At 37.0% G+C, this 9,865-nt stretch overlaps 1 protein-coding gene across 3 annotated transcripts in view; it reads right to left on the minus strand.

Moving 5' to 3' along the window:
- Positions 1-8,061, minus strand: part of LOC100019694 (sodium-coupled monocarboxylate transporter 1-like) — a 135,196-nt gene extending 127,135 nt beyond the window's left edge. The window contains exon 1 of one of the 3 annotated variants that reach the window (XM_056798697.1): positions 7,355-8,061. In XM_056798697.1, coding sequence (XP_056654675.1) covers positions 7,355-7,693 — 339 coding nt within the window. In that variant the 5' untranslated portion in view covers positions 7,694-8,061. The remainder of the gene's footprint in view (positions 1-7,354) is intronic. The other 2 variants (XM_016425740.2, XM_007503281.3) reach the window with 2 other exon arrangements.
- Between the last annotated feature and the right edge of the window lie 1,804 nt (positions 8,062-9,865).

Raw genomic sequence — 9,865 nt, forward strand, 5'->3', positions numbered from 1 at the left:
AGCCACAAAGGTTCACCTCTGACCCATCACACATGATCCAGGGCTCTGATAATGGCTGGCAAGGAGGAATTTGGGATGCCATTAGGCAGGACACCCTTCACCCCCACCACTCTGAGAACTGTGAAAAAAACAGGCAGTTTGTATGTTTCCCAGGCAGGGACTATAACCATGAGGGTTTGTCTCTGACCAACCACACATGGGCCAGAGCTCTAACAAAGACTGGTACGGAGGACCTAGGAGGGGGGCATCTGGCTGGATAGCCTCAGGTCCCCTGGCTAGAGTGAAAAGTTTGCCCCAGGGCAGGCTAGCTCAGCAGGTCAGCTCAACCAGTTGAATTCAGTAGAAAATAGAGAAAAGAGAAGATTTGGTCTCAATCTCTCTGGATCAGTAAATCAACAGAGGGGCAAGTATATATAGTCCATTGTGTGAAAAATAAGATAAAATGAATAGACAAGAGGGGAAAAAGCTACAATTCAAATATTCTAAGGACCAACGAAAATAACCAGTGGGCAAGACTGAGATCCAGGAAACATCAAACAAACACTAAAAAACCAAAAACAACAACTAAAAAAAATAAACAAAGAGGGAATTGGATGCAGGCTATGGAGGATCTCAAAATGAACTTTAAAAATCAACTATGACAGGTTGAAGAAAAATGGCAAATGGAAAATAGTAGCCTGAAAAGCAAAATAGGTCATCTGGGAACAGAGGTACAGGCATCGAAAGCCAAAATTGATCTCCTGGAAAATGATACAAAAAAAAATCGGAAGAGAAGAATAACCTGAAAGGAAGAATGGACCAAAAGGAAAAGGAGAATCCAAATTTGTGGAAGAAATGCAGTCTTTGAAAATTAGAATTGGGCAATTAGAAATTAATGGCCTCACAAGACACTAAGACATATTAAAACAAAATCAAAAGAATGGAAAAATTGAAGATAATATGAGACACCTGATTGAGAAAACAACTGACCTGGAGAATAGATTCAGGAGAGACAATTTAAGAATTAGTAGACTTAGGGAGCAGCTGGGTGGCTCACTGGATTGAGAGTCAGACCTAGAGATGGGAGGTCCTAGGTTCAAATCTGGCCTCAGCCACTTCCCAGCTGTGTGACCCTGGGCAAGTCACTTGACCCCCATTGCCTAGCCCTTACCACTCTTCTGCCTTGGAGCCAATACACAGTATTGACTCCAAGATGGAAGGAAAGGGTTTTAAAAAAAAGAATTAGTAGACTTCTCAAAAATCATGAAACAAACAAGTAAACCCCCCAAAAAAGCCTTAATATCATATTACAGGAAATTATTCAAAAAAACTGCTCTGAAATTCTTGAACATGAGGGTAAAATAGAGACTGAAATAATGCACAGATAGCCTCCTTGCATTAAATCCCCAATTGACAACTCCCAGGAATGTCAGAGTCAAGCTCAAGAACTCTCAGGCAAAGGAGAAGATGCTGCAAGCTGCTAGAAGAAACAATTCAGATATCATGAAGCTCCAGTTAGGATTGCACAGGATCTGCATCTACATTGAAGGACTGGAAGGCATGGAATTTGATATTTCAGTAGGCAGGGGAACTGGATTTACAACCAAGAATCAATTACCCAGCAAAACTAACTATATTCTTTCAGGGGAAAATATGGTCATTTAACAAAATAGAATATTTCCAAGCATTCCTTAAAACAAGACCAAATGAAGAAAAGCAGAAATCTCAATGTGATAAAATTAATAATTAAGAAGGGTTCATGGAGTGGCAAATTTAAAATTAATTGGAAACTTAATAAATGAATGCTTCAAAATTTGTAGGTAAAGGAACAAATCATATTACTAAAAATTATTGATTTCATTGAAGAGAATGATAATGAGAAAACAATATATCAAAATATATGGGATTCAACCAAAGCAGTACTCAGGGAAAAATTTATACCTCTGAGTGCCTATAGCAACAAAATTGAGAGGGAAGATATCAATAAATTGTGCCTGTAACTTTAAAAAAAATCAGAAAAGAACAAATTAAAAATCCTCAGATAAAAACTAAATTGGAAATCCTAAAAATTATAAAATGGAAAATAAAACAACTATTCAGCTAATAAATAAGTCTTGAAACTGGTACTTTGAAAAAAACAAATAAAATAGATAAAGTCCTGGTTAATCTAATAAAAAAGAAGAGAATCAAATTAACAGTATCAAATATGAAAAGGGTGATCTCACCTCTAAAGAAGAGGATATTAAAGTAATTATTAAGAACTATCTTGTCCACTTATATATGGCAATAAATATGATAATCTAGATGAAATAGGTGAATATTTACAAAAATATAAATTACCTAGAATAACAAAAAAGAGGAAATAGAATACTTAAATAATCCCATCTCTGAAAAAGAAATTGAACAAGCCATCAAGGAACTTGCTAAGGAAAAAAACCCAAGTCAGATGGATTCACAAGTTAATTCTATCAAATATTTAAAGAACAACTAATCCCAATAGTATGCAAACTATTTGACAAAAGAAACAATGAGTTTTACCAAACTCCTTTTATGTCACAAATATGGTACTGATTCTAAAGTCAGGTGCATCAAACACAGAGAAAGAAAGAAAAAAAAAAAACTACAGCTTAATCTCCTTAATGAACATAGATGCAAAAATCTTAAATAGAATACTAGCAAAAAGACTCCAGCAGGTTATCATGAGGATTATTCACTAAGATCAGGTGGGATTTATATCAGGAATGCAAGGATGTTTTAATATTAAGAAAACCATCCATGTAATTGACAATATTAACAAGCAAACCAACAAAAGTGACATGATTATCTCAATAGATGCAGAAAAAGCCTTTGATGAAATACATTACTCATTCCTACTGAAAAACAATAGAAAGTATAGGAATAGAAGGGACATTCCTAAAAATAATAAACAGCATATACTTAAAACCATCAGCTAGTTATCATCTGCAATTGGGGAAAAGTTAGAAAACTTCGCAATAAGGTCAGAAGTAAAGCAAGGATGCCTGTTATCACCTCTACTATTTAATATTGTACTAGAAATGCTAGAGGTAGCAATTAGAGAAGAAAATGAAATTGAATGGATTAAAGTAGGCCTTGAGGAAACTAAAGTATCATTCTTTCTAGAGAATATGATGGTACAATGGTACCTTGATACACAAGCACCTTAAATCACAAGCAATTTGAGATATAAGGAGTCATGATCAGGATTTTTTGCTTTAAGTCACGAGCATATTTGAATCACAAGCTTCCACCATCCTCCACTAGATAGCCTGATGAACATTTGGTTTCACAAGTTACATGAGGCTGTTTCGTTTAGTTAAGTGTTTATCTGGCCATGAAAGCATCTGTATTAAATTACTTTTGCCTGAAATTGATGACCTCATGGAGAAGAAGAGCAAGGAACTGATGACAGAGAATTTGAAGGAGTTACAGTAGCACCAGCAGCATTTGAAGGATAAGGTAATCAGTAGAAGCAAGATTAAGGAAATGTTGAATATTTAGGAAAAAATTAAACAGTTTAGTGAAAATATATACCCAGAAAAAGTTGCAACAGGTTATGCTTAATACATTATTGAAATGTTCTGAAAGGGAGGAAGAAACAAATTTCCATTGAAAGGTCTTTTTGGGACCAGAACTGATTAATTGCATTTCCATTAATTTAAATGGGGCAATTCCATTTTATACTTGACCAACTATATATTTAAAGAATCCTAGAAAATTAAAATTTAGAGGAAATAACAATTTTAGCAAATCTGCAGAGTACTAAATAAACCCACATGAATCATCAGCATTTCTATATATTTCTAACAAAAAAATCAAGAGATAGAAAGAGAAAGTCCATTTAAAATTACCCTAGACAATATGAAATATTTAGGAGCCTATCTGCCAAGACAAACTCGGGAATTATATGAACACAACTATAAAACACTTTTCATACAATTTAAACTAGATCTAAATAAATAGGAAAATATTCATTGCTCATAGGTAGGATGAGATAATATAATAAAAATGATAATCCTACCCAAATTTACTCATTCAGTGCTATACCTATCAAACTATCAAGGAACTTTTTTATAGAATTAGAAAAAATTATAACAAAGTTCATCTGGAAGAACAAAATATCAAGAATATTGAGGGAAACAATGAAAAAAAATGGGAAGGGTGGTGGTCTAGCAGTACCAGATCTTAGACTTGTGAACTTTAGATTACTCTACCCTACTTAGCCTAACAAAAACAGGAATGTCTACAACCATAGTTAAGGATTAAGTATTTAGGAGGATGGCCTATGACAGACTTGTGCTAGAAAATGGCAAATCAGAAACAACTGACAGACTCCTGGGCTGTTCTAAGTCAAGCTTAAAGTACCATTGGTACATGTGAGATGCAGGAAAGTGATGTAAAACCGTCTATATATATTTGCATTACTTCCTCTCTCCAGCCTCTTTGGCAGCAGAGAGATGGCTAACGGAGGATGCTGAGCCTTTCAGCATCTTGGCATGGTGGCAGCTATTGTCCAGGTTAGTGATGAGTTTTCCTTAATGCCATACTGGAGGAAGCCTAGTAACCTAGTTCAGGTTAGGCATCTTTTCTGAGCTCTCTTGGAGTTTAGGGTGATTTTTCCTCCTTTACCTTCCAAACACTATCCACCTAAAAGCCTCTAATCTTCTTCAGAAACCTTGTGGTGGAGGACTTTGAATTCCGCCTGGCACAGGCCAGGTGGGAGAAATCCTATACCCTTTTCCTCTCTCTTATCCTTGATTTCTTCCCTCTATATTTATTAAATCACCATAGTTTTGCAAACTGACTTAGGTATTTTATTTGGGATATCCCCTGGTGACCAAAAATTAAATATAGATTAGGTCACAACCCTAAATTATCCTAACAGTCTGTACTATAAAACAGTGGTAATAAAGACAATCTGGTACTACCTAAGTAGAAGCATTGATCAATGGAATAGACTAGGGGTAAATGATCTCAGTAAGCTAGTGTTTGATAAACCCCAAAATCATAACTTTGGGGCTCAAAATTAACTATTTGACAAAAATTGCTGGGAAAATTGGAAAACAGTATGAGAAAATTGAGATTTAGATCAATAGCTCACACTCTATACCAAGATAAATTGAAAATGAGTAACTGACCTAAATATAAAGAATGAAATCAAATTGGGTGAACATAGAATAGTATACCTGTCAGATCTGTGGGAAAGGAAGGAACTTAAGACCAAGTAAGAGCTAGAGAATATTATGAAATGTCAAATGAATGATTTTGATTATATTAAATTAAATGGGTTTTGTATGGACAAATCCAATGAAACCAAAATCAGAAGGAAAGCAATAAACTGGGAAAAATTGCATAGCAAAACTCTCTGACAAAGGTTTAACTTCCCAAATATATAAGGAACTAAGTGCAAATCAAAACAACTCTGAGGTACCACCTATCAGACTGGCCAATATGACAGTAAAGGAAAATAATTGTTGGAGGGGAGGTGGCAAAATTGAAATGTTAATGCACTGCCAGTGGAGTTATAAATTGATCCCATCATTCTGAAAGGCAATTTGGAATTATGCACAAAGGGATTTAAGAGTATGCATACCCTTTGAGCCAGCTGGTTTTGTACCCCAAAGGTTTAATAAGGAAAAATGTTTGTACAAGCATATTTATAGCCACACTTTTTCTAGTGGCAAAAATTTGGAAAATGAGGGTGTGTCCATCAATTGGGGAATGGCTGAACAAATTATGGTATCTGATAGTGATGAAATACTATTTTGTGAATGATGAACTAGAGGATGAACTGGAACAACCTCCAGGAATTGATGCAGAGTGAAATGAGCAGAACCAGGAGAACATTGTACACAGAAACTGATACACTGTGGTACAATTAAATTAATGGACTTCTCTACTAGGAGCAGTGCAATGATCCAGGACAATTCTGAGGGACTTACGAAAAAGATGCTATCCACATTCAGAGAAAGAACTGTGGAAGCAGAAATGCAGAAGAACATATGATTGATCATGTGATTTAATGGGGATATTGTTGGGGTTTTGACTTTAAAAGAGCACTCAAAAATGAATAATATGGAAATAGGTTTTGAACATTGATACATGTATAACCCAATGGAGTTGCTTGTCAGCTCTGGGAAGAGGGCGAAAGATGGGTGGGAAAGATATTGAATCATTTAACCACATAAAATATTCTATATTAATTAATTGAGAACAAAGCACTCCATAAGGTTTGACCTAGAAATATCACTACTAGATCTGTATCCCAATGAGACCAAAGACAGAAAATATTTGTAGTAGTTTTTTTGTGGTAGCAAAGAACTGGAAACTAAAGGGAAGGATATCAATTTGTGAATGACTGAAGAAGCTCTGGTTTGTACTTGTAAGAGAAAACTATTGTGCCATAAGAAATGATGAACACAATAGTTCAGGAAAACCTGGAAAGACTATAAACTGATGCAAAGTGAAATGAACAGATTCAGGAGAATGCTGTACATAAGAACCATTAAGTACTATGACTATTAATGACAATTCATTAACAGCAATGCAAGGATCCAGGACAACTCCAAGGGATTCATGAGGGAAAAGGGTTAACCATTACTATAGAAGGAACTGACAAGTCAGTCTACAGCTTAAAGTGTACTATTCATTTTTTTCTTCCATAAATTTTTCTTTAGTGTGATATGTGTCTTCTTTCATAACATGAACATGGAGATAATAACATATGTACAATATATAGCATACTATTTGCCATCTTGGGAAATAGGGAAGGGTAGGAAGGAGGGAGAGAACATGGATTGCAAAATGTCAGCAACTTATTGAAAATTGTTCTGGCATGTAATCTGAAAGAAAAAAATAAGAAAATCTTAAAAAAAAAACAGTCAAGAAGAGTATGTAAGGGCCTACATGTGCCAGGCACAATGCTAAGCACTGTGGATACATAAGACAAAAGATAGTCCCTGCCCTCAACAAGCTTCCAGTCTAATAGGGGAGACAACACACCACTGTAAACCAGTAAGGACATAGGATAAAAGTTTCTAGCAGTTTCAAGAAAGTCTTGCAGAAGCTGATATTTTAGATAAAACTTAAAAATGTGGCACATAATCAATTGCTTCTATAGTAAATAACTTATTTTTGGCTTTCTTTACATCTTGTACCTCTCCTGTGTCTAGCACACAATCTCTGCTAGTCTGAGGGAAGGCATTCTTTGATCTCAGTGGTGTCCCTGGATTAGAGACAGGGGCTCAAGGGTTATGATCTTACCAGTCAAGGTCTGCACAGAGATCTACATGCTAGCCTTGAGTCAAAAAAACTAAGTGCTTCCTGGCTAGATGACCAGCCCTTGGGCCCTGCCCACCTCATAGGTGCTGGTGATCTGGAGCCGATAAAAGATGGGCAGGAAGATCTCTGCTGAGATGAAGACAACTATGAGGAATGAAAAGACGCCAAGTATGGATTTAGCACCATGCAGGTACACGTCAGCAGGCATGCCCAGCAGGGTGAGAGAGGACATGAAACTGGCTGAGAGTGACAAGGACACAGGGAAGGCGTTCATCTGGCGCCCTGCCATGAGGAAATCCAACTCTGTTTCTTGGCCTGCAAAGAAAGCGAAGTAGACGCCTATGAGACCCGATATAAGCAGCATGGCTCCAAACACCGTGAAGTCCCATTGGTCCATGAAGTCAGTTGAATGCATGGCTTCAGAGGTGGAGGAGGCTTGACCTCTGGGCTCTCAGCTGACCTTGGATCCTCAGGACCACCTCCTAGGGGAGAAGATGCCCACATACTGTGACCCCTTCCAGAGCCGCTTCACTAGTGGTCTCCTGCGCCTTTATTTCAACATAATTTGTTGCCTTGGTAATTCTGGTGGTTTGGTGGCATGTGTACTTGGAGTCAGAAAAGACTGAGTTAGGTGTTTATTGGATCTCTGCCCCTGGGCCAATCACTTCACTTGTCTGCATCATTGTTGTTAAGGGAGGCTAATAAGCAGCACCTCTGTAGCTTTCACATTAATGACCAAAAAAATTAGGGCAAATTTTTAAAGTGCTTACCACAGTGCCTGGCACATAGATCACCAATAATTTCTTCCTTACTGTTGCCCTTCCTTCCCTCCTTTTTATCCTTCACCTTCTACTATTTCTTTCCTTCCTTCCTCCCTCCCTCCTTCCCAAGGTTATTATAAGAACTAAAAAGAGATACTTCTAAGAACAGTTGCATTGTCTAAATGAAATAACACATGCAAAGAATTAAGTGCTACATGAATGTTATTAATTGTATATATATTTTTATCTATTTAAACTAACTCAGAAGGGCTACAGAGCCTTCACTAGCCTGCCAGAGTGCTCAATGCCACCAAAAAGAAAAAAAAATCAGAATCCTTGATTTATCCATTAGATTCAATTCCATAAGTTTAGGAGCTCCTTGAGAGCAAGGACTATCTTTTGATTCTCTTTGCATTCCCAGTGATTGATATAATACCTGGCATATAGTGGATGATTATTAATATTTATTGACTGGTTTGGAAGAGAAGGATAAGGAGCAGAGCTATGGATGGAGACCTAACTCTACCACTTATTATGGCAGCTAGGTAGTGTATGAGAGGAGATCACAAGTTTGGATCAATTCAATATCAATCTCTTGAGAGTCCAAAGAGCCTTGTGACACCAGTCACATAAAAGAGAAGTAATGGCACCAAAAGGCAGAACAACAATCACATTGCTGGACATAGATATGTGGGACTTCATTTTGTTTATATATTTTTACAAGGATTTTGATTTTTGTTTTATTTTTTTTCTAATTAGGGAAGGTAAGAGGGAGAAAAAAATAAATGTTAATTGAAAAATGACATAAAAATTGAAAGACCTGAATTTAGTTTCCAAGTCTACTATTTGTCTGATATGTGGAGTAAAAGATCAGAAATGCGTTATTCACAATTATGGTTAGCATCAGGATTAATGGTAGAAGTAGCCATTTCTGATCAATTATCTCTATAACTCTCCTATATAGATTAGCTCAGCTAAGCCCTTTAGGGAAGAGAGAAAAGAAGCCCATCTCTACATAACAAACAGTAGAGACATCCTCTCCCAGAAGGGAATAGACTCTTCGCCCCTACACCTTTCCTTTTCTTTATTATTAATGCTCAATTGACTTGCAACCAGCATTTCAAGGGTTAAGAAAATGAAGTCCCATGGAAAATTAGACTCCCAATGAGGAGGCTTGGAGCCGAGAAAATAAACTATGAGAATCTCCCATGGAAATTAGTCCCCCCTATTTTGAAAGACTGTGGCTCTGGCCTCACACATTCTTGAATTATGACCAGAACTGAGAAAGTGTTGAGAAATACTGCCATGTTAGAGAGCTGGGAACCAAAAGAGGGTGAGGAGTATTTGTCAGAAACCACTCAGACACAGGCAGGATTCTTTTTGTAAGCAAGGGACATGGGTGAAGTGAAACCCAGCAGTACTCCCTGATGTCTGCTTTTTTTTTTTTTCCAAATAAACACATCTTGTCACCATCGTATCTCAGCCTCCTGCCTGCTCATTAGAGTGATTTCTGGGGGTTCTAGGACTCCCCAAATTCTACTCCACACACTAGCATTGGGCTAAACATGAGAAACAGAGACAACAAGGAACTCACAATCTAATCTAAACAATCACATACAAACAAGATAATTAGACACTAAATTGGGGATCAGCTCAGAAGGAAAAAGCTAAGATTAAAAAAAAAAAACTTGGAAAGGCTTGATCCCAGGCAAGTCACTGTTGGGGAGCTCCCCAACCCAAAGGTCCTAAGACCCTTTTAGAGAGTAATTCCTCCCTGTTTGTCCAATTTGACTGGAAGTCAATAAATCAGAAGGCCAAACTAGAAG

The sequence above is a fragment of the Monodelphis domestica genome, chromosome 5, assembly GCF_027887165.1.
Source record: "Monodelphis domestica isolate mMonDom1 chromosome 5, mMonDom1.pri, whole genome shotgun sequence".
Classification (NCBI taxonomy): domain Eukaryota; kingdom Metazoa; phylum Chordata; class Mammalia; order Didelphimorphia; family Didelphidae; genus Monodelphis; species Monodelphis domestica.